We start from the raw sequence: 24,979 nt of genomic DNA, 5'->3' as shown, positions 1-24,979 counted from the left end.
AAGTCCCACATATTGAAAATGTAATAAACTCAACATTTAACCGAAGTGTTTGAATCCAGTGCAATATGCCAGACTATGCCATTATACAAAGAGGACGCTTCACTGGCCTATGTTGAAGCTTGGTAAACTTCCCAGTAGGTATGCTATTATGTCAAAACGGATAAGAAAACCATTACCACACGCAAGATAATAATTAAATTAAATTTGCACAACATTCTCTTTATAATTGATATATTTTATTTGGTAATGTTAAGATTTTGGCAAATTTAACATAGCCGCTGTGCCGTTATTATGCCTGGCACTGTTAACCATATATTGATATAATTATAATTTACTGTCTCAATATGGTATCATCATTATTGCAATCATTTGTGGCCCATAATCCACTACCATCAATGCATCCTTCTGCGCCTCTAGTCATTCATATCGCTCACTGCCCTGGCGTAGCACGTTGGGGAGAAATACACTTTTATCTGAATTCCATGCAACCTTAAATACATAAACTTGCGTTAGGTAACACGCAAGATCGGGATTCAGACATTGCAAAATACTAGGACCCTTTTACGAATGAGATTTTTCATTTTCTTTCTCTGCATGGAATTACCACGGCTTTAGTGTCAGTGGCTGTGCAGGACTTGAGGCGCACCGGCAGGGTGTCAGCGCTCAACCCGAACCCGAGGTCTAAAGGCCTCCTATTCATTTTAAAAGCTGTACGGTTATAGCACACCTTCATAACCTCGGTAAGAAAACAATTTCAATTTTACTGTCCGGTTATGCAGAGCCCAATGAAAAATGAAAGTTATGGACAACCCTAGCGGTTTGACATGCCATTATTGGCAGCGCTAGCCTGTGGTTGCTAACGCTACCCTTTTGCTAACGTTAGCTTCAAATGATAATGCATGTCAATAAGGAGCGAAGTATGCTAGTCAGAGCTAATGTTGTCAAGCTATCGCCAGGTACCGGTAAACTCAAGTTAGTTTTAGAACTAAGGATGGCTATAACTGATTTGTGTTAAGATAACCTGCATTTAAGTGAACTCAATACACATCATCTTAACTTTTAGCCTTTATTTAGACCTTAGTGATAGCTATCTGTTAATATTGGGCTGCAGTAGTACTACGCTAGCACACAGAGCATTGGTGAATGCTTACACTATTCATTTATTTCAAGGTTTCTTGTTGCATGAAATTAAGATATAGTCAAACAGCACTGTCGCAGGGTTAGGGTTCATACAATTAATGATCAGAGTTGTATACTAAAATCCTAACGTGTTGTAGTCCAGCTACGTTTCATTCAGTAAATACTCCCAAGAAATGCATCACGTCCCACCCTGACCACATCATGTTGTGTTAATGCTTCCCTCAAGGCTTTAAACTCCTACAGAGATGTCTGACAGCACGGGGCTGCAGTTTGTCAGCCCATATGCCTTCGAAGCCATGCAGAAGGTGGACGTGGTGCGCTTGGCCGCTCTGAGTGACCCAGAACTCAGGCTACTGTTACCCTGCTTGGTTCGAATGGCTCTGTGTGCTCCGGCTGACCAGAGCCAGGCTTGGGCCCAGGATAAGAAGCTCATCCTCCGACTGCTTTCTGGTGTGGAAGCTGTCAACTCCATCGTAGCACTGTTGTCTGTTGACTTCCATGCCCTGGAGCAGGATGCAAGGAAGGAACAGCAGCTCAGGTGAACTTACCATAAGGATGACCACTCTCACTGCCTAAAGGGCTCACACATAGCCTATAAGTTCAGACCCATCTCTCCTCCCTCTGTTTGCCAGAGGTCAGGAGGTTTATGCTAGAGATGGTGTTTGTTTGGCTACAGGACATTTATGCAGCATAAGATGTTTTAAGAGCTTTCCTTTTCACCTTTTGGTCAGTGTGTTTGTGTTATGATGAAAACAAAATCTGTTCAGAAAAAAGTCCCTGCTAAATAGTAAATGAATAATAAATATGATTTTCGGTTAAACTCTCCTTAACGGTTGTCATATTGGCTATCTATAACTCTCTTGTAACCCCAAGTGAGTAAACCTGAATAATACATTTTGAAGAATGGGGGGGATTCTTGGTATTCTTGGCATTTGGCATCTTTACTGTACAAACAGTGATGTATTGTTTCTCTTTCTTCTGACAAAAGTACTTATTGTAAGTCGCTTTGGATAAAAGCGTCTGCTAAATGCTCTAAAGGTGAATGCCAATGTTTTCTTCCAAAAGACACAAGGCTGGCGGCTCAAATGCTGAGAGCATCCTGGTGTCCCAGCTTCAGCACGGCCTCACCTTGGAGTTTGAACACAGTGACCCGCTCAGAAGACTGCGCCTGGCCCTCAGTGAATTGCTGGCCATCATGAATAAGGTACAACTTGATCTAAGGTGCACTAGAATTAAATGAATGAAAATAAGGTCAAACTAAAACTGTACGTCATTCTGTTACCAGTTACTTTTTTATGCATTTGTATGTGGGTAAAATGTTAGTGGCACACAATAAAATGTATGGGGCCACAAATACGTTTTGGAACAGATCGAACAGCAATGATCTACATATATTTTGAATAATAAATATTTATTATTATTTTTTATATTCTATTTTTGGTCACACATGAAGGCAGAGTGTGCTAAGGTTGGAGCCCTGTCTATGACAGGGAAAATGTTATGAGTTTTCAAATATTATTAGTTTCAGAAGTAAGGTGAATTTATTGCTCAATTTTATATTGATGTATCTTCTGTGTTGTTGTGCAGGTGGTAGACTCCAACGGAGAGTTTTTCCTGAAGTCGTCGGAACTGTTTGAAAGCCCCGTCTACTTGGAAGAGGTTGCAGATGTACTCTGTATCCTCCAAGCAGGTACATTCAGTGTATACTAGAGTTCACTTAGTCCTTCTGGTGCACAGTAGGGATGTGGGGAAGATATAAGATAAATATCTTTATTCTAGAAAAATAAGATCAATCATCTGTTATTGTACTCCAAAGCATGACTTATTTGTGACAATATGATTATTCTAAGTATTGTAATGAACGCCTAGTTTTATAAAGTCCCTCTACCGTGATTCACATCGACATTGTTCTGAATGATGTTTTTTTAATATCTGAAACAACAGGGCTCATTTTCGGGTCATTTCATGTTGATTTAGGACCCAATATAACCTGTTCTTTTTGCTGCACTGATCTCCCCAGAACTGCCCTCCCTGCTACCCATCGTGGACGTGGCGGAGGCTCTTCTTCACGTCCGCAATGGCGACTGGTTTCTCTGTCTGCTGGTGGCCAACGTCCCCGACAGCTTCAATGAAGGTACGTCGGCATCTCTGGGAACAGGCCGGCCCGGCACCTCCCACTCAGGGCTAGGGGATACGAGGAGCATCGTATGTGTTGGTGCACTTAGTTGGATCTTAGGTCACCTCAGCAGAAGGATCCAAAATGGCCATGTTGCACTCGTATGGTGTATTTCCATTATACTATACTGGCACGGCTCGCTCTATATCAGCGATCTAATGGTTTGATATATCGTCCAACGTCCAGTCTTGAGACCAAGACTGATCTTAAAGAAACCTGTCCTATTTCAACCAGATATTTTGTTTTGCAAGAGCACATTGTCAAACAAACATCACCCTGGTACGCTTCTATTAAACCTTCATCACAGCTGTTCGCTTCTATTAAACTACCATAATTCATTACCCTTCATAAGGCTTATAGGAACAAACAAATGATGTCGAATCAAGCTGTTGAGAACCCTAGCAATGCTCTTTGTGCATGTTGATGTGTCTCAGACACAAGGACACACAGTTTATTGCACTTTTATAGGTCTATATTCCTACAATTTGAGACGCAACTTCTCGCTCCAAACAGCGACAAGGGTTGACCTCCGCAGCGCACTTGGAGGCGGGTCGGTCACTTCGGGCCGACCTCGGAGATGGACCAGCTCATGCGCGGCACAGTTTGGTGTGTTTAAACAGGTAGTGGAAACGTAATTCAGCGCGGTACACTACGGCACGGGACGGCCAAAAGTGCCAATGAAAACGCCATTAGCCATGCTTTATGCACCTTTACGTTGTCGTTCCTCTGCTCCTTTACTCAATGTGTTCACCACTTCTTACTCTTGTTATTTTTTAATGCAAGGCCTTGCTGTTATCCCAGTCAATGCTACAGATTTATGATTAAACTGATGAGGTTTAATTATTGTTTAGTCAAGACCCACAAGACCAGTTCTGTCTGTTTTATAGGACACATTAACAAGAAATTGATTGCGTTGATTTAGTGGTGCATTATTATCTCACTGAGGGTCACCACTCAGTATTCAACTGCTTATTATTTTGTGCGTTGCATCGCAGCCAAGAGATCAGTGAAATATATTAACTCTGTTTCTGGAAGAGGCCAGTTTTTTTTAATTCAGATACATCTGACTTTTTCTTCAACAACGTGATGTGTTTATTTATTTAGCTTGACGAATAACCATCTCATGCAATCTACCAGTTGTCATGGTGCATATTATCAAAAAGTATCATATATGAAAATACAATCTTATACAGTTTTAATCCGTGTCGAAGAGAACAGAATAAGTCATGCTCTGGGCAAGGCTATCTTCTTGGCGTTGCTGAACATTATTTGCAGGGCAGTTAAGTGAGCCATCGTTCTTTCCACATTATGCCATGAGATTGAAGGCTATGAGGCCCTATGGCACTTAATGCAGAGTGCATACAAATTTCCGATCCCAAAGGCACAGATCACACGATAAATGAAAAAAGGCTAAATGTGGAACTAATCTAGAATCATGTGATGTAGCGTGCTACTGAGTTTCCGTGTATCTAATTCCGATGCAACTAGGGATGTGTGTGAGGAATTGATTACTCGAGTACTCCTCGTTACAAATTAACTCGGTTGGTGGACAGGCAAACTCGATCTTGCATATACACACACAGACAAGTTTTCTGAAGCAAATGTATCAATTTTCTGTGTGGCGCTGTCACACTGAAATTGTACTGGGGGCGAAAATTGTACCGCCTACGTAATCCGCGTTCGAAAATTCCAAGCCTGCCTGGCAACGGACGATCGCGTCGAATGATGAGTACTAGGAAGGTTCATGAACATTCGCGCTCATTCATTGAGCGTCACAAGACGAAATAACATTAAACAGATAACACTTATTTTACAAATGACATTTAGTAGCGTTGCTAACTTTATATTTGTATTGTATTTAATTGTTTAATCGCATTTAGCTAGTAAACCGAGGGTATTAACACAAGCTAGCTAGACTATGATACACTTTAAACACTCAGTTTACTAGCTAAATTCAATGCAATACAAATATAATATATAATATCTGGTTTATGTTATTTCGTCTTTGGCAACATGAGCGAGAATGTTTTTTGAAACCTGCCTGGCAACGGACAATCGCGTCGAAAGATGACTTAATGTTTTAAACGAGTACTCGATTGATCCTCGAGGAATTCATTCGATCACTCGAGTTTGGAATTTACTACTCGTGCCCATCCCTACTAAATATGTCTTAATACATTGCAGAACCCTAATCAAAATGATCTTAATTCATAATCTTAAACTGAAGTCGTGCATAATTGAATCAGGTCTCCGTGACCATTTGAAAAGCAGCCTTTGTCAACAGGGTAACAGAGTATTTCCATTATTTCACATGACACAGCATTCTTTCAGGGCTTCGATAATAACTATAATCGCGTCACACCACATGGAAATCTTTATAAACATAAGTCCCGTCTATACAGTCAAGCTTATTACCCGTCATAGTCTGTCCTGTGCTTGTAGTGGCTGGGTAGGCTGCATTGGGACCTCAGTCTAAAGGCTCGATTCCACCGGACGCGTTACGGCAACGTTACGGCAGCGGCACGTCTTGGCCGCGGTCAGGTTCCACTCTAATCAATGAGACCATTTCCACCGGGCGCGGCTGCGGAACGTCTCAGCAACGTCCCAGGAGCGGCTCGCCGTGCCGCAGCGCTATCATTCCGTAGCATTTCTATTTTTGCCGCAAGCCGTTGCTGAACCGCGTCAATTTCAACAGAGCAGATCGAGCAGGGCAGGAAGAGAAAAAGTAAAAGCCATAGAGCATCCTGTCAATTTTCAAAATAAAACACAATACTCAGCTCATCACAACGTCATTTATGTACCAAATCATCCTTTTTATAAGGGCAATGGCCGGAAGGACAAAGGGTGGCATTTAATTGCAGTCGTTTTGGGAGTGGAAGTTGAGTACATTAGGTTTAGGATTATCGCGTGATCTCGCGTGAATACGGCTGGCTCGCAACGCACGTTGCGCTGCCGTAACGCGCCCGGTGGAAATGCAAGCAGGGCAAAGTCGCGGCCAAGACGTGCCGCAGCCGTAACGTTGCCGTAACGCGTCCGGTGGAATCCCCGGGTAAGAGGAAGCATCGTTGTCTTTCCCCCTCCAGTCTGCCGAGGCCTGATCAAGAACGGGGAGCTCCAGGACGAGGAGAGCCAGGGGGGACGGCGGCGGACGGAGGCCCTGAGACAGCTGTGCCAGATGAACCCCTCGGAGGCCCTCAACATCAGAGCCATGGTGGTCAGTCCACAGTCTACTTCCCATTTAATCACTTCTAAGAGGATGCTCAACACACACACACACACACACACACACACACACACACACACACACACACACACACACACACACACACACACACACACACACACACACAGAGACACACACACACACACACACTCTGACTCCACTCTCCGTTAGGGCGGAGAGCGTGTGTGTGCGTGTAAAAAATAAATAAATAAAACCACTGTTCTCCCGATGCTAGGTGTGTGTCCAGCTCACTGAGTCCTGTGTGTGTGTGTGCGTGTCCTCCAGGTGGAGGAGTGCCACCTCCCAGGCCTGGGCGTGGCCCTCACCCTGGACTACAAGCTGGACACGGCGGACGAAGCGGTCAGCCCCCTGGTGGCCTACATCAGCGGCCTGCTGCTGGGCACCCACAGCAAAGTGCGCACCTGGTTCAGCATGTTCATCCGCAACGGCCAGCAGGTACGGCCTCCCCCCCCCCCCCCCCCCCCTCCACCCACTGTGTTTAAAGATAAGACGCCGCCGTATTCCTCCCTGCAGTGAAGCTCCGCCGTTGCACGCTGCATCACAGTGTAGCGCTAAACAAACAGAGCATAACAAGCCGGGGGAAAAATAAGAGCTGCTGTAACTGCCCGCCTCCTCCGAGGGTAACGGGCAATCAACCTGCAATAACCGACCCATAAATTGGCTGTTGATGCCGCATCCCCCGCCTGTCCATTTACCGTGTGGTTGTGCGTGTGTGATTCCAGCCTGCTAGAAAAACCGAGGGCAGCCCAATGCGTCCATAGAATTTGATACCTCCCTCTGATCAAGTAGCACGTCCTTTTTGTGGCCTAACCCAGCGTCTATCCTTTGTGCCCTGCCGCCCTCGTCCACCCGTTGTGTCTCCGGGCGTGTCTCTCCCTGCAGCGGAAGCGTGAGAGCAGCTCGGTGCTGTGGCAGATGCGCCGGCAGCTGCTGCTGGAGCTGGTGGCCATCCTGCCTCGCTCCCGCAGCGCCCGGCAGCCGGACGAGGCGGGCAGCATGGACGAGGAGCCCGGCCCCGGGTACTCGGGCCTGCGGGAGGAGCACGTGGTGAAGGCCAGCGCCCTGCTCCGCCTCTACTGCGCCCTGATGGGCATCGCCGGCCTCAGGTACCCCCCCCCCCCCCCCCCAGCCGGATCAACTCCCGCCCGTCCGACAACTAGAACCGAACAGTGTGAGGGTAGTTGCAGGGGTTCCCACAGCACTTTACATCTTAGGCTTAAGCGACACAAGCAGCACACCCCTGCTGCCTTAACTACGACAACCCCAAAAAATAAAAGAAGAAGAAAACCTTCACATTCACACTCTGTGCATCGATCAGGCTGCATGGCAACAGTCTGACAGCCTGCATGATAATAAGCATAAATGGTCCCCCCCCCCCCGGTCAGACAGTAACCCCTCCCACCCCCGATCTGACGGCCAACCCCACCACCGTAACTAACAAATTTTCTGCGGGCAACCCTGTAGTGTGTAGGGTGAAGTGTTATTCTGCCGATAAACTTGAAATGTATGAGATGTACGCAGGCAAGGAATATGTATTCCGTGTGAAATCTCGAAATGTACAAAATATATACGGGTCACGAAAAAATAATTCCGTCTGTGAACCCGAAATGTAAGTGTATATATACAGGTACTTAATATATACAGGTACCAAAATGGTTTCTGTAGGTACAAATATATACGGAATAAAGGTAGTGAAATGTCTGTGTCAAATGTACCCAATTGTAGAACTATAGTTTTGCCCTTGCTTGAAAAAATAAATGTCAGGAACCATTTGAATGAGCTTGATGGAGCCGACCCACGCAACAGTTTGGAAGGCTCCTTGGGCTTTTATTTTTTAAGGAGCAGCTGTCTTTTAGAATAACATGTTGTGACTCAATGCCTGCAGGAAGACCAGGGGTGGGCAATCATAACCCAGTCGCTGGCTGGAAATTGATAGATGAGGAGCCACTGAAGTGTGTGTGTGTGTGTGTGTGTGTGTGTGTGTGTGTGTGTGTGTGTGTGTGTGTGTGTGTGTGTGTGTGTGTGTGTGTGTGTGTGTGTGTGTGTGTGTGTGTGTGTGTGTGTGTGTGTGTGCGCGTGCGCGCGCGTGCTCGCTCCTCCCAGGCCGACCGACGAAGAGGCTGAGCAGCTCCTCCAGCTGATGACCAGCAGGCCCCCAGCGACCCCTGCAGGCGTGCGCTTCGTCTCCCTCTCCTTCTGCAAGCTGCTGGCCTTCCCCATGCTGGTCAGGTACGCTGCCCCCGCCTCCACCACCACCACCACCGCTCTGTTATTTTGAGTTTAGTAGACTCACATCGAGTCTCATGGTCGGGTTCGTTGACATCCGGCCAGTGTGGGATTCCTGCCAAGCTGGCTGCACACTTTGGCTCCCAACACCTTCCTGTGCTACACAGTGTGTGAAACGTGTGTGTGTGTGTGTGTGTGTTCGTGCGCGTGTGTGTGTTTTAGCACCCCAGAGCAGGAGCAGCTGATGGTGATGTGGCTCAGCTGGATGATCAAAGAGGAGGAATACTTTGAGAGGTACAGGATCAAAACTCCATCCCTTCCGGTGTGATTTACTTTGATATATAAATGAGGAAGTCCTGTACAGACGACTTGGACTCACTGCTGATCGCACATCATAGGATGTGGTTAAGCAGCCATGCATAATAAAACGAGTTGGTGGAGACCAGGCACAGCGGGATGCAGAGTGAGGGTATGCATGCTTGGCCACGACCCCTGCCAACAGTAGCATGCTAACCAGTCTCTTAAATAGGAGTTGTTTTTGATGTGTTGGCTAGACATCTATAATTGAATTGCTGTCAGTGCTTTAACACTTGTTCAGGCATTTCATGCGTGATTTATATGCAATATGCCATAATTATTTGAATGTGATGACTAAAACATGTCCTTTTTTTTTAAATATATTCTATAACATCCCATAATGCAACAAGTCTAATGTAGGATTCTGTTTTGCTCACTATGTACGCCCAGCAAAGCACCTGTTTGGTTCCAATCTTTTTGCTGTCCAACATGACAAACCGTCCTCCCCTCAATATGAACGTTGTTATTCTCTGTGCTGACCTTCCCTGTGTTCGGCTTTATTGCGAGCGGTTTTGAAAAGGCTTGTGAGATGAATCGCTTAATTGAAAGGGCTTCATTAAAGCAGGCCGGGAGTGCTGGGGTGCGGGCGGGGAGGTCAGGTGGCTCGTGTTTGTTTGAATACTCCTTGGAGTCTTACGCTGGGGTCGCTGACATTCAACCCATACTTTATAATGACGGCTGATGAGGAATTTCCATTTTGAAATGCAGAGCACTTACCTTTCTTAATCTGTAAATTAGCCTTTCATCAGACGTATGCATATTCCCACTGTGTGCGTGGGTTTGTGTCCGCCCGCCCGCGTGCGTGTGCCTGTGTGTGTGTGTGTGTGTGTGTGTGTGTGTGTGCGCACGCGTGTGCCGGGACATATGTCCGATTGTGTGTCATCGTGCGAGGGAAACGTGCGTCCCCTGGCGTTGGTAAATCTGTCCTCCGCTAGGGCAGTGAACAAACACACAGTTTGCCATCGTCGTTAAAGGCGCCGGCTGGCGGATCGGGGAGATTAGAGCGCGCGCAGGTGGGTGCGTGCGCAGGTGGGTGCGGGCGCCCGCCACTCGCGACCTAATGACTTTGGTTAAGTGGCAGCCTCTCTTAGATGTAGGATTAGAGGCTCTTTCATCTCATTTATTTTGTGTTTCATTGCGGGTGCTCATATGTGTCCTCATCCTCCTCCTTGTCCTCTCTCGCTGTCGCTCCCTCTCTCTCGCTCGCTCTCTCTCTTCTCAGCGCCGCGGGCGTCGCCGCCTCGTTCGGAGAGATGCTCTTGCTCGTTGCCATGTACTTCCATAGCAACCAGCTGAGCTCCATCATCGAGCTCGTGTGCTCCACGTTGGGGATGAAGGTATGGCACTAATCAATACTTGAGTCTGCTTGGCCCGGTCAGTGTCTCCCTTCCTCCTCCTCCTCCTCCTCCTCTTCCCTCCACCCTCCTCCTGTTCCTCCACTGCAGCAAGCTGTAGTTTAGCAACACGTGCACTGCGCCCCGAACACACGTGCACCCGGCGCGCACGCGGCGTGTTACCAACCCCGGCCCCGTCGTGGACCCCGTGCTCATTTCGGCGGGGTTTATTAGTTATTAAGTGCGCCGTTGTTTTGCTGCGCGCCTGTGCTAAGTAGTTCCGCCCCTGCCTGTGTGTGTTTCCTCTCCTCCAAAATGTGAAATGTAATTGGATTCCGGGGCCAGAACCCCCCCCTCTGGTTTGCCGCCGCTCCCCCTGGGGGCAGTTCATCAATCCAGCCCTGGGCCTGCCGCCTGGAATTAGTTCTTTTTTCTGAAATGTGGATATGACGGCGCGGCTGGAAACGCCAGCGGTGTAGCGCGCGGGAGGGCTTTCTACCGGGTGGTCCGCTCTGTGGATGATCTCTACAGCCTTGTTGTCTTCTTGTTTTTCTCTCCTCATAGATCGTCATCAAGCCCAGCTCTCTCAGCAAGATGAAGACCATCTTCACTCAGGAAATATTCACCGAACAGGTGCGCAAGCAATTCCCCCAATTCACCGGCTTAGCGGTTCACCGGTAAATTAGTTCAAGCTCTTTGTAAGTAACATCTGTCGTTTCACCGTAACACCGTAGTTGGTCAGGTTTTCCCCGGTCTCTTCCCACTCACTCACTCACTCACTCACTCACTCACTCACTCACTCACTCACCCCCTCACTGTACATCAGGTGGTGACTGCTCACGCGGTTCGTGTGGCGGTGACCAACAACCTGAGCTCCACCATCCAAGGCTTCCTGCCCATCCACTGCATCTACCAGCTGCTGCGCAGTCGCGCCTTCACCAAGCACAAAGTCTCCATCAAGGTAAGCAGCCCCCGTCCACATCTGTGGATGTGTGTGAAATACCCAGTGATGGTAAAGGGCCTCATCCGGTGAGCAATGCTTTGAATTTGAATTGCAGAGTGCTCGGATTGTTACCCCATGAGAGTGTATTCAATCGTCAAATGATGATTTGCTGAATGACTTTGAGTAAGCCAAATGAGGTGTGTGTGTGTTGGGTGCCAGGACTGGATCTACCGTCAGCTGTGTGAGACCACCACCCCGCTGCACACGCAGCTGCTGCCCCTCATCGACGCCTACGTCAACTCCATCCTCACGCCGGCCTCCAAGACCAACCCGGAGGCCACCAACCAGCCAATCACGGAGCAGGAGATCCTCTGCGTCTTCCAGAGCACCACGGGGGTGAGTCGAATACACAGGACTGGATAGTATAGCAGCTAAGGTGATCGACTTCCACCTCAAGCTCACTGGATTCAATCCCCAGTTGTCTGCTCCCCCAACCTGTAGGCATCCATGAGCGAGACGCCTCACCACTGAATGCTCCTAAATGTTCATGTGCCTCATTCACTTTCCCTAAACATCCCATCCTGAATAGAGACATCTGCCCAATAAAGAAATACTACTGTAGCAGCAGCAATATAGAAGCAATAGGAGCTGACGGTGTGCTGATCTCCACGTGCCAGCAGCACCCTCTGTGTTTTCAGATTACAAACAGGGCGGCCAGACGTTTGTTATCCAATCCCGGTAAGTGTGACTCTGGCTAGGGTCCAGGGAACCGATCCTCATCCAGGGACGTTAACTTAAGATTCACGGTGTGCAGTGGCCCTCCCAGCGCCCGCTCTATTAGGCAGGTGGTGTCTGCTGCCTCTTGAGTGTTTATTGACTTCCTAATAAGATATAAGGGGAGTCTGTTGAATTGAATCCCCATGATCTGATTACGTCCAATTTGAACAGGATGCCGGGGTTAGCCATTCCTGGGAATTGTTCCTTAAGCTTTGCGGTGTTTAATCTGCTGGTTCTTTTCCTCGGCGCAGTTATCTAGAGCCTTGAATTGCAGACTTACCGTTTTAAGCCCTTTAGAGAAAGGGGCTTAAGAACGGTTTGACTTGAAAAGGCCCTTTTTATTTTGACATCTGCTTCACCCGGTTCTCCACTTTTCAACCCGCAAAGAAACGCATCATGTGGATAAATGTAGTTGTTCTTTACTCTGCTGTTGACCGGATGATCCCTGCAATGCCCAGAAAAGCCGGTCAACCCTATAATGTTGATCTTGCTTTCCTCTCTCTCTCTCTCGCTCTCGCTCTCTCTCCCCCCCCCCCCCCCCCCTCCCCCGTTTCTGTCTGTCTGTCTGTCTGTCCCTCAGCACGGGGAAGGTGGGCGAGGCCAGCGCCAGCGTCACTCCCTCACCCCCCAGCTCCTCATCCTCTACTACATCCTCTCCTACGAGGAGAGCCTTCTGGCAAGCACCAAGCAACTGGGTGAGCACCAGGACCCCCCCCCCCCCCCCCCACTGCCAACACACTCACTCTCTTTCAACTCTCCTTTCTCATGTCCAAGTCAACTTGCCCCCTGCTGCCTCCTTCCTCCTCCTCCTCCTCATGCTGGATTATGTGTGTGTTCGTGCGAGCCCGTTTGGCGGGAGCAGTGGGAGGAGGGGGCGGCGGTGACAGCTTTTGTCCTCTGTAAAGCTGTAGGAAGTGGCACTCACTGGGGAGCCGACTGTTTAGCTCCTTGGCCGCCCTCCCCATGCCTCCCTCTCACTCCCTCTCCCTCTCTCTCCCCTTCTCACAATGCCGCAGCAAAGGCACGGCCAGCTCACCGACTCCGACAGCTGTCGGTGAGCAGCTGAGTGTTTGCGGTTCACTTTTGTACTTTGTTTGGTTCATCCGATGTCCTTTCACAAGACGAGTGCTGTTCCACTCTCTCCCGCGACACGACGCCCCCCCCCCGCTCCCCTTCTCCTCGTCCTTCATTAGGCCAAACCTAAGTGCGTGTTTGTGCCCTTCCTCTTCGCTAATTGCCGTGTTTACCCGAGTGCTCCCGCCGCCTCCCAGGGAAGGAGTAATGACGCCCATCAGCGGCGCTAATGAACCCGCGTCGATGAGAAATCACCTCCACCGTTGGCAGTCTGTCAGCTCCCCTTCATTCCTCACTCCGCACCACCAGGGCTCTCACCCACCCGTCTGTCCGTCTGTCTGAATGTCTGCCCTCCTGTAGCCTTGATGCAGAAGAAGCCCAAGTCCTACTCGGCGGCCCTCATGGACCACATCCCCATCAAGTACCTGGTGACCCAGGCCCAGAAGCTGCAGCAGGAGCTGGGAGGTAGGAGACCACAGGGCCTAGACCCCCCCCAAACCTCTGGCAAACGTACCGGTGTGGCTGGACGTTACCCCAGTGTATTCATTGGACTATTTGGTCCATTGGTTCTTCATCAAAAAACGACTCAAAGATAGATACAGCTATTTGCGGAGCAGGTTGGGCTTAAGCATCTTGATCAAGGATGGCTACACTTTAGTTGTGTGTACATTAATCCTTAATAGACATTAGGGATCGCACCCAGTACCTTTCACCGCGGAGTCAAACACCCTAACCACTATTCTAGACTACCCTGCTCTCCAGAAGGGAGCTCTGTGGGTTATCATCCCTGTTTGTGATGCTTACTGCCAACTCCCCCTCAACCGGCTCCCACAAATCCCCCCCGCAAAAGTATCCCACCGCCTCACCGCGGCGTCTCCACCCACAGGGCTGCACTCCGCCCTGCTGCGGCTGCTAGCCACCAACTACCCCCACCTGTGTCTGGTGGAGGACTGGGTGTGTGAGGAGGAGGTGACGGGCACGCTGCCCCTGCTGCGGCGGCTGATGCTCACCAGCAACACCTGCAGATACACCCCGGGACAGCTGCACGACGGTAGGCCGCCTGTTTAGAGTCCGGGACAACTTCGGTTCTGTGTTGTTGTTGTTGTTGTTGTTGTTGTTTCGAGTTGACCGCTCAGCTAGAATTCAGTGGTGTGTGTAGAATCGTCTCCGGACAGCTTGTTCACCGCAAATAGATGGATACAAAATGCAAGATCTGTTTTGTTTTATTGTTGCTAAGAAGAGTGTGATACGATTGCTACCCAAAATAAACCCTTGCCAAACGCGTGTCCATAATCCAATTACAATTTTACAATTTGGGCATTTAGCAGACTCTTTTATCCAAAGCGACTTACATCGGTTAATACACACATTGACCCACCGACGGCAGAGTCCACCATGCAAGGCGACAGCCAGCTCATCAGGAGCAGTTAGGGTTGAGTGTCTTGCTCAGGGACACATCAACACTCTGCTAGGAGGAGCTGGGGATCGAACTAGCAACCATTCAGTTACAAGACAACTGCTCGACCACCTGAGCTAAGCCGACCCCAATCCCCTAATCCACTCTCCTGACCCGCAGCCTTCCAGATGCTCCCGTCCAGCGGGCCCCGGTTGATGCGGGTCCTGGAGCAGCTGACCCTGCTCTCCCCGGGGGACCTGATCCCCTACGCCGAGGCCCTGACCACCAGCATGTGCCTGCTGCTGGAGCCGGCCGTGCCGCGCCGCGTCCTGCAGACCCTCAACAAGCTGTGGGTGGGCCTGAACACCGTCATGCCCCGCCGGTAACTACCTGACCCTGGGCCCGTGAACAGGGGCGGTGGAACACAAAGGACACGCTTCTCTGTTGGAAAGTGCTGCACTTTGTGTTATTCTAACATTTAAATGGGTAGTTATTTAGCCAGAATTGTTTGATTGTTTTTTGTTTACTTGTATTGTAAATGCTTTTGAAAAAGAATGATCAAGCATGGAGAGCCAGGAGCGGCTTGGAGCTTGTTCCTTTTTCGATGCATTCTTGGATGGATATATCCGTTTTTTTAGGGAAAAGGGAATACGAGGCGGTGTGAACATTGATGTTCATGCACACATTAGTCACTTTGATTAAGAGTTCTCTGAAGTTTCTCGGCAACCGTGCCAGTCCTATCCTCTCGGATTACACTTTAAACCAAATAATGTCATTATCCGCGGATGAAATCACACCACCGAGCTGAGATATAAATCATGGTTATTTTCAGTCCTGGCCCCGTCGATGATTAATCACGCTGCCGCTCATTTGAAGTCCTCTGGCCCAAACAGGAAAAAAGAGAGAGGAAAAATCACATGAATGGTATTGAATGCCGTTTCCCTTTTGGTGGACGGTTGGCCTGATTATTGAATATCCTTGAATATCAGGTTAAGCGCTGCACCCTGACCGGTTGTCACAAAGCCTTTGGGGCCTTTGTGGAGATGTTATGAAATGACGGTTAATGGGTTTGAAAATGCGGCTTCCATCAGCAGTCGATGAAGATTACTACAGGAGAGGAAGAGAGAGGGTGGAAGGGAGAGAGGGAGGGAGAGGGTGGAAGGGAAAGAGAGAGAGAGGGTGGAAGGGAAAGAGAGAGAGAGAGAGAGAGAGAGGGGGTGGAGAGAGAGAGAGATTTCTCACAGGTTCAGGGAGGAACAGCCTACCATAGGCAAGGTCCCTATTGATCCACATAAGAGAGAAAGGGTTGAAGAGGTGGTGTTGAGCAAGGGGTTAGGGCTAAGGTGGAGTGGGATGGAGGCGGATGTAATGTAGGTGAGGGAAGTCATTGTAGTGGGCACAACTCAGACCCTGACTCCTGGCCTCCGCTCCTATTGGAGCTTCAGCTGGCACTGCGGGCAGCCCAACGGGATTCGCCTTTCCGTTGCAGTTGGTGTGCGTGTGGACTTTATGTATCTTATTTTTTAGGCAGATTTGTCCGCTTTCATTAACAAAATCATGTTGGGTGGTTGCCTCATTTAAGTATGGATCATTTATGTATCCATAGTTAGCCAAAAGTACTCATGATTAGGGTATGGTAGGGGGGGATTCAGAGTCGAATCGTTATCACCGGCAATATTTCCCACCCGGGTCTAATAAAGTCTGAAGCAGCTCATCTTATCAATAACTAACTATGAATCTCAGGATTTTTAAAATTACAACAAATGTTTGCACCGACCCACGGTGCCCATTCCGTTTTTAATAGCAAACATAACCCATTTTTCGATGAAATATATTTTATTTTAGCTCACCTCAGAAACAGTTGGAGCCAAATTAAACCAGCATGGCTGCAGTTAAAGGAAGTTCATTAGCATTTTTTTTAATATTTTATACTTCATTTCGTGCGTGTGTGTCTCTGCGTGTGTGCGTCTGTCTCTGCGTGTGTGTGCGTGTGTCTCTGCGTGTGTGTGTGCGTGTGTCTCTGCGTGTGTGTGTGCGTGTGTCTCTGTGTGTGTGTGTGCGTGTGTCTCTGCGTGTGTGTGCGTGTGTCTCTGCGTGTGTCTGCGTGTGTCTCTGTGTGTGTGTGTGTCTCTGCGTGTGTGTGTGCGTGTGTCTCTGCGTGTGTGTGCGTGTGTCTCTGTGTGCGTGTGTCTCTGTGTGTGTGTGTCTTTGCGTGTGTCTCTGTGTGTGTGTGTGCGTGTGTCTCTGTGTGTGTGTGTGCGTGTGTCTCTGCGTGTGTGTGCGTGTGTCTCTGCGTGTGTCTGCGTGTGTGTGCGTGTGTCTCTGTGTGTGTGTGTGTCTCTGCGTGTGTGTGTGCGTGTGTCTCTGCGTGTGTGTGCGTGTGTCTCTGTGTGTGTGTGTCTTTGCGTGTGTGTGCGTGTGTCTCTGCGTGTGTGCGTCAGGTTGTGGGTGATGACGGTGAACGCGCTGCAGCCCCCGGCCAAGCTGCTGCGGCGGCAGACCTACACGCAGAACGACCTGATGGTCGACCCCCTGGTGGTGCTGCGCTGCGACCACCGCGTCTACAGGTACACCACCACCACCACCACCACCACCACTGCGCCACGCCCCTCACCCGCTGTCTGCCTCACCCACACATCCACCCTGCGGGCCCGGGGCCGGCTGTTTGCACAAAGGATAGATTACTCCACACTCCCTCTGAGCGGGCCTCTCAGACGGTGGCGTTTGGTCATTTGTTAGTTTTGTCTTAGTGTACGACCCACGCGGTGTCTCCTTCCGCCTCCCTGAACATTCATCGTGGTTAGCGTTGTGCAAAGCCGTCCTGATTATGAGGTGTCTGAGGCGGTTTGGTCACGCCACGGCCTTCGTTTCAAGGAGATGAGTCGAGCCGTACGGGGTGATTTACCCCGCTTTATTTTTAGATCAAATATTCAGACTGATCTGTGATGAATGGGACGCAAGGTGAAGGATGACGGGTGTTAACTGTAGCGCCTCCCTCCCTCCTCCCCCCCCCCCCCCACCCTCCCCTCAGATGCCCCCCTCTGATCGACATCATCCTGCACATGCTCAACGGCTACCTGCTGGCGTCCAAGGCCTTCCTGCACTGCCACCTGAAGGAGACGGCCGACTTCGAGCGGCAGAACCAGACGGTGTCCAGCCTGGGCCTGGCCGGCCAGCCCGACTCCCCCGAGGTGACCCGCGAGGAGCTGAAGAACGCCCTGCTGGCCGCGCAGGTGAGCCCCGCCTCCCGGGCATGCCGGCCAATGGGACGGCTGCCCTCGGCATACCTTCTCCTCTGCGGGTTTAAACCTAACCCGATCCCTTTTTTTTGCAAAAATAATTGTATTCGTTTTAATGCATTTTTTTGTATTACATATTTTATATTATTATGTTTCGTATTTTACGTTCTCGTATTATTCATTCATTTAAATAATATTGGTATAAGAAGTTAATATAATATGAGCAATTATAATTAATTGTGTTGACTTCAAAGGGCCTTACTGTGTGCGTGTGCTGCTTATGAAGAGCCCTCTCTGTGCTCTATTAATAAGCCTGGCTGTGCGTGCGTGTTGCCCCCAGGACAGCGCCGCGGTGCAGATCCTGCTGGAGGTGTGCATGCCCTCCTCGGAGGAGCAGCAGCAGCTGCAGCCGGGGAGCCCGGCCGAGGGCCTGGTCCGCGGCGCGGGGGGCCGGAGGGGCCCCGAGGAGGCGGAGCCCGAGGGAGGCCTGCTCAGCGACCTGCGCGAGGTGCAGTGCCTCATCTGCTGCTCGCTGCATCAGATGTTCATCGCTGACCCCAACATCGCCAAGCTGGTCCACTTCCAGGTCAGGACCGGGCGTCTCGTAGCATGTGCACGGGCTGATTCTATTTACCCGTTCTCCCCAATGGGGGACGACAAAGCTGGCTTATGTCTACTCGGATACTACTATGAATAAACTCACTCTTGGCAAAACTACTGGGAGTGTGTTTTGGCAGATCTACTTCTCATTTGACACTGGTTTGATTTAAGAGTACAGTTCAATGTTTATCGTCTTTCTCGCTGTGCCACCCGCTCGCTTGGCCAAGACGCCCCCCCCCCCCCCCCCCCGTTCCGTTTCTCCGAGCTAAAAGGAGCGCTCGACAGGGTCGGTTCGCCGGTGTCGGTTCGCCGGTGTCGGTTCGCCGGTGTCGGTTCGCCGGTGTCGGTTCGCCGGTGTCGGTTCGCCGGTGTCGGTTCGCCGGCCACTTATCTCGTCCCCGTCTGCTAACTCCTCCCCTCTCTTGGCTGTGGATGTGTGGCGTGTCTCCCTCCAGGGTTACCCTCAAGCTCTGCTGCCCCTCACCGTGGCTGGCATCCCCTCCATCCATATCTGCCTGGACTTCATCCCAGAGCTGCTGGCCCAGCCCCAGCTGGAGAAGCAGGTGAACCCCCCCGCACCCCTCAACATCCCCACCAACCAGTGCCTCTTTGACTCTGAGTTGGCCGGCAGACATTGGCATCTGTGCCAGGGCCTTTCTTTGTTTTTAGAACCTCACTTTACTATGAGTGTATGAGTGAAAGAAGGAAACGTGTCAACTTTAACTGTGTGTGTGTGTGTCCGTCCGTCCGTCCGTCCGTCCCTAGATCTTTGCCATCCAGCTGCTGTCTTATCTCTGCACCCAGTACGCGCTGCCCAAGTCCCTGAGTGTCGCCCGCCTGGCCATCGGTGTCATGGGCACCCTGCTCACAGGTCTGCCCCCCCCTTCCTCTCTTCTCTCCTCTTTTAACCGCCGAAGGATTCATATTGCAGGGTTCTGCAAAAACTGAATCCTGGGGAGATCCCTGGATCGTATTGCCATTGACTTGGACCAAAGCGTTTGTCGTAGTCTCTGGGAGTTTGTCTACCTCCTCGTTATCTTTTCAAACGGTATTCATTTAAACTGATCTCAAGATATTTACCACTGTGCGGTCCTCACTGCACTTATTGTTCTGGAACGGTCTTCAGTTATTAACCAAGGCGTGTTCTTAGTCTACGTTTTCCTGCCCCCTGCTGGTCATGAGTGGCCGGTGCGGCCCATGTTGTTCCCCTCACCAGCACCGTCTCGATTGCTGTGGTGAGTCCCTGCATGCAGGCGCCCTCATGTGAGCATGTCTCCCATCCCTCCTGCAGTGCTGACCCGCACCAAGAGGTTCTCCTTCTTCATGCCCACGCTGCCCTGCCTGGTGGCCTTCTGCCAGGCCTTCCCGCCGCTCTACGACGACGTGGCCGCGCTGCTGGTGCAGGTGGGCCAGGTCTGCGCCTCGGACGTCGCCACCAAGGCCCGGGACATAGACCCCCTCATCGCCCGTGAGTCCTCCTCCCCCTCCTTCTCCTCCTCCTATTTTCCCCCTCCTGTTACCTCCTCATACCTCCTCTTCCTATCTCCTCCTCATGTCTCCTCCTCCTACCCCCTTCCTCGTCCTCTTTCTCCGCTTAACACCTCCTCCTCTTTCCCTCTCCTCCTCTTACCACCTCCTCCTCTTTCCCTCTCCTTCTCTTACCGCCGCCTCCTCCTCTTTCCTCCTCCTCCTCCTCCTCCTCCTCCTCCTCCTCCTATTGGTAGGTGCCAAAAAGAGTGAGAACAAAACAGTGATGATGGGCTTATGAAACTCGATACTGGATTTCCCACTCCATTGAAATGCAAACGTTTCCAGCTGCCATATAGAACGGGTTCTTTAATTCAGTTTCAGGTGCTGTTGAGAGCGTGTGAGATTGGTTTAAAATATAAATGAAATGAAGAGAGTATGTGAGCCTTTGTATTTTACCTTGAGGACCTGGTTTAGAGTCATCCATCATAGTCCGCCTCGAAGGCGTCCGTTATTGACATTGGCTCCGTTAAACGGTGTCATCGCCCGCCAAGGAACTTTTATTCTGAAGGCTCGTAACGGCAAACAACGGCCTGGACGTCATCCAAGGCTTTGATGTCGCTCACCCATCTGTCTTCCCCGTCCCCCGGCCCGCAGGACTGCAGTACCTGAAGGAGAAGCCCCAGGACATGTCGCTCCCCGGGGGGGGCTCATCCAAGCTGAGTCTACCCCAGAGGACGGCAGAGGAGCTGGGCCGCGCCGACCCCGACGTGCAGCTCTGCTACCGCGTGGAGGCCACCTTCATGGACATCATCAGCTCCAGCCTCAGGGGACTGTAGCTCCAGGCGGCACACGGGACTCTGGCTGTCAGGCAAAAGGAGCCCCTCCCCCATCCACCACCAAGCCCCCGCAGCCTAGCGCGGCTGCTGGTTCAGATCCCCTCCTCCTCCACAAAGGGTCAGTGGCAACAGCCAATCAAAGTTCAACGCGAGCTCTCATGGGGTTTCACGTCCCATTCGACTCTCAGGCCTGCCGTTCACACTGTACTCGGACTGCTCTTTCCTCGGTGTACATAATGTACATTTTAGGTCTACGAAGGTGGAGTACTACAGTGGGACTCTGTACGGCGCAGTGTTCTTCCTCAGTCAGCACTGAGGAAGTGTAAGCCCATGTCGTGTAAATAATGAAAGAATACATGCGAGTCGTTTCTGAGACGCGTGATGCGTGTGCGCTTTGTAATAGTTTGTAGAAATTGGATTACAGGTATTTTTTTAACGGTCTGTTTTCTTGACCACCCTTGTCATACTTTTGCTGAACGTCATACACTTTTTGTCCGTTTTTTTTAAAACCACAGCCGTACGATGATCTGAACTTTCCATGTGTACAGCTTTGTTACTGTACGTGTACTGTATTTGTTTTGTAATAAAACAAAAAATATTGAATAACATCAGTTGTGGTGTTCTATTTCTTTGAATTCAGACCTTTATATTTTGGTAACTAGATAATTTCCCTGACAGTTTGAGCACAGTTGTACCTCTCCCTCTGATTGAAATTAATCGAAAGCCCAATTCAATGTAGTCTACTTAAGTTAAAAGGCCTTAACGTGGTAATTTCCCAAAAGCATTGCGTACACCAGAGGGCGCTGTTGCCACACGAAAGAAAGCTCCTGTATTCAATGAGCTCCACATTTATGGATTTCTATGAGCAAAGTGGAAAGGAAAGGTATATATTTCTGGTGTACCCAAGTTGCCTTTGGATATTTATCTGATAACCAATGGTTTACTCACAAAGCACCTGCACTTATGGAATAAAGAGTTTTAAAAAAGCATTCAAACCAAGATATGAAGCATAATTAGACATGAAATGGTTGAGATGCTTATTTTATAGATTTTCCGAACAGTTGTACGGTACACAGATCGCAACTTCACACAGCACCGTTTATTCTCTAACCAATATAGTATTCGCTTGACCTGTTGAGTGGAAAGAAGCCCTCCAATGAAACCAAATGAAATGCAGTGCGGCATCGATGACCTTCAGAATCACTTGTAATGGCCGACCCGACCCAGCTCGGACACCCCTCATGATGACATCCATCGTAATGAGACTCGGGGGGCTTTGATGCTCAGAGGCCACGTTCCAGCCGTTGCTGTCCTTTCAATAAGTCAAGCGGACAGCTTTCGTGGACGGCAACGAGAGATGGACGCCTTGCAACGCTGTGAGCAGTTCATCTTCTCTACAATCAGCCGCAGGAGGTGGAGCCAGGTGGCCGAGTATACGCTACTCTCAGGATAGTGCAGTGGACGCTGATACGGTGTACGACTCCCAGGCAAATGCTACTGGGTTAGATTCCCAACCCACGTCCACTGTCTACCTGAAGGCCTTCCTAATTGAGATTATCTTTGTTTGTTCATGGAACAAGTTACAAGGGTCATCAGGCAATAGCTCAGGAGGTAGATTGGGTTGACTGGCGACCAGAAGGATGCTGGTTTGATTCCCGGCTCCCCCTTGCTGAGCGGCGAGGTGTGACTGCTCCCGACGCGCTGGCTGTTGCCCTGCGTGGTTGGCTAAGCCGCTGCGGTGTGTGAAAGTGTCAATGAATGGTTGTAAGTCGCTTTGGATGAAAGCATCAGCAAAGTCCACCTGAATGTAAAATGCAAAGAAATGTAATGGCATCTATCTCAATTCACTGTTTTTCTACTTAGATTCAAGTGTCTGCTGAACAATGGAGGGCAACATGCCGGCCAAAGAGGGAGGCCTGTGAGGTTACCACGATACCTCCAATAATTACCATCGATCTGGACTTAACATTGACCTTAGAGTCTGCAAGGTAGCAGAGTGGAAAATAAACGTTAACGAGATATGCCTGAGCCAATCAGAAGGTCCAATTAGATGGAATTGGTTGCATGTGTGTTAAGGAGGACGCAACAGATGAGCACCACTGAGGCAAACGGAGTGAGAAACCCAACAACAGCAGGATCTTTGATGCGGATAGCAGCCACACATTCTTGGGGGCTGGGTACAGTAAAAGCAACTGCAGAAAGGTCAGAAATAAATTAATTTTTTGATTGCATGTGTTTTCTCAAGAGGTGCACGTGATGTAAAGCCTAGGCTAACTGCTACACTTCTAACACACATGCTCACTCACTCACTCACTCACTCACTCACTCACTCACTCACACAGTTCTCTCATCATTAATTCATCAGAAACTTCCTCCATGAACATTTAAGAATTACTAGTGGTTATTATAACGGTATCACAACAGTGAGAATAATCACTGTTGTGGTTCTTGTGTTCATTATTTTCTTTGAATAACAAAAACAACTTGTGTGCATAGATTTAATTATGTTTTTGCTGGGGGCTTGTTCATGAACCAACAAGGGACATGTTGAATACAAAATCGTGACAAATTTAAGCCCAGTCTGGTTCCCAGGCATTTCCCACTTCAGTTATTGTGATAAGCAACGCGGCATAAGGCTTCTCTTGGTTAAATACAAAGCAGCTAATAAGTTCAATCATAAGTTCACAGCAAAAACATTCTTCCTGCTGTGTCCCATGTTTGTTTTGCATTTCAAAACCAACTGTGTTGGAAGTATACAATCAACAGGCTGGCACATCAACTTTGTCAACACATTTATTCAGTCCCTTGCAGCCTTGGCGGCGTTGGTGTCTGCTGTTGTAACCACCAATTACCATTCTATGAATACTCTGCCTGTGATGTGCGTTTATGTGTCGTTCTTGACAAGAAAGAGAACTGTGCACGATTAGCTGTTTGTGCCAGAATAAAATCAAAAGACGTAACAAACAATTGAAAGCCAGTAAAAAGAAATACGACAAAAGGAGTTGTCGGAGCAGGTGTCAACACAGCGTTTGTTGCAAATGAAGAAAGACAGAAATAACAGACACCACCGCTTTTCTTATCGCTTCTAAGCATGCCCAAGAGGGTAGTAGTAGAGTAGTATACTTAAATGAGGCCTTAATACGTTTAGCTTGGTGTAGAGAGAGACACACACACACACACACACACACACACACTTTTAACTACCTGGGGCTTCTGAGTTCACGTCTATTTGCTGCTGATTACTCGGGGGGGGGGGGGGGGGGGGGGGGCAATAAAAGCATAGCCCTTAAGAGGCTGCTGAAATCCCACTTGAGCTCGTTACAACAGTCGACGTCGCCTCCCGGTGGCCACGCTCGTCTCTCTCTTGTGAAGAGAGCCACTCTGGTGAGGACACCACGTGTTGCACAAAGAATAGCGCGCACAAACAATGGATGATTGATTGCACCTAGACGGGGCGAATGGTGTTTATCGGGGCAGTGTTTGTCGTCGGCTGCATTGTGCCCATAGTGTGGCATTGATTATTTTTGTGGATTTGGTTTCGGGTCTTCAAAGGGTGCACTCACACTAGGGCTAGGCCATCTGGCAGTGGCCGTTGGCCATTTTCACACCTAACCGTGCTCAACTGGCCCCAATGTTCTCTGGCCTGCATTCACACTAGACAGTGGTTCTCAAACTATGGTACGTGTACCACTGGTGGTACGCGATGCGCTATCAAGTGGTAAGCAGAGGAATTCGATTTTTTTTTTGTTCAATTAAAAACAATACTATCAAAATGAGATCATGTCCTCACTTTCTGTGAGTGTATGCGTTTCCTTGTGTCTGTTCTAGTGCTACCACTTTGTTCAGCTGAAAACAGCTAACAATGAATCATATTATTTTTAAGAATAAATGTGCATATGGCCGCAGGCCTATCCTACTGTTTGTTATATTTTATAAAAATAAATAATATTAACATCTGTCATAATGGTGGTACTTGGGGAGACAAATATTTTCTGTGGTGGTACGCGGTATAAAAAGTTTGAGAACCACTGCACTAGGCCATCTGGCCTGGCCACGGTAGGCTCTTGTACATACGTCATCACGGTGAATACGTCATCACCAAATGTCCGCTGCATGGACCATAATAAAGTCTGCCGCCAGTCAGAGTTTTAACAACAATGGACAACA

The 24,979-nt window shown here is 49.3% G+C and overlaps 1 protein-coding gene across 2 annotated transcripts; it reads left to right on the top strand.

Annotated features, from left to right (window-relative positions):
* Positions 1–396: 396 nt before the first annotated feature.
* ints2 (integrator complex subunit 2) lies at positions 397–21,420 on the top strand. Of its 2 annotated transcripts, none has more exons than XM_060057296.1 (25): positions 397–740; positions 1,367–1,678; positions 2,206–2,344; positions 2,728–2,830; positions 3,161–3,274; positions 6,400–6,530; positions 6,825–6,995; positions 7,443–7,666; positions 8,664–8,789; positions 9,009–9,080; positions 10,366–10,480; positions 11,042–11,110; positions 11,304–11,438; positions 11,640–11,816; positions 12,778–12,892; positions 13,632–13,736; positions 14,158–14,322; positions 14,848–15,049; positions 17,109–17,234; positions 17,699–17,900; positions 18,247–18,492; positions 18,962–19,069; positions 19,272–19,377; positions 19,798–19,974; positions 20,631–21,420. In XM_060057296.1, exons 2-25 carry the CDS (start codon positions 1,386–1,388, stop codon positions 20,810–20,812), a joined length of 3,603 nt encoding a protein of 1,200 aa, XP_059913279.1. In that variant the 5' UTR covers positions 397–740; positions 1,367–1,385; the 3' UTR covers positions 20,813–21,420. The 2 variants fall into 2 exon arrangements, with proteins under 2 accessions (XP_059913279.1, XP_059913280.1); XM_060057297.1 differs by lacking the exon at positions 397–740 and adding an exon at positions 794–956.
* Positions 21,421–24,979: the final 3,559 nt, after the last annotated feature.

This window comes from Gadus macrocephalus, chromosome 7 (genome assembly GCF_031168955.1).
Source record: "Gadus macrocephalus chromosome 7, ASM3116895v1".
Taxonomy (NCBI): domain Eukaryota; kingdom Metazoa; phylum Chordata; class Actinopteri; order Gadiformes; family Gadidae; genus Gadus; species Gadus macrocephalus.
This window is presented reverse-complemented; position numbering and strand designations above follow the sequence as displayed.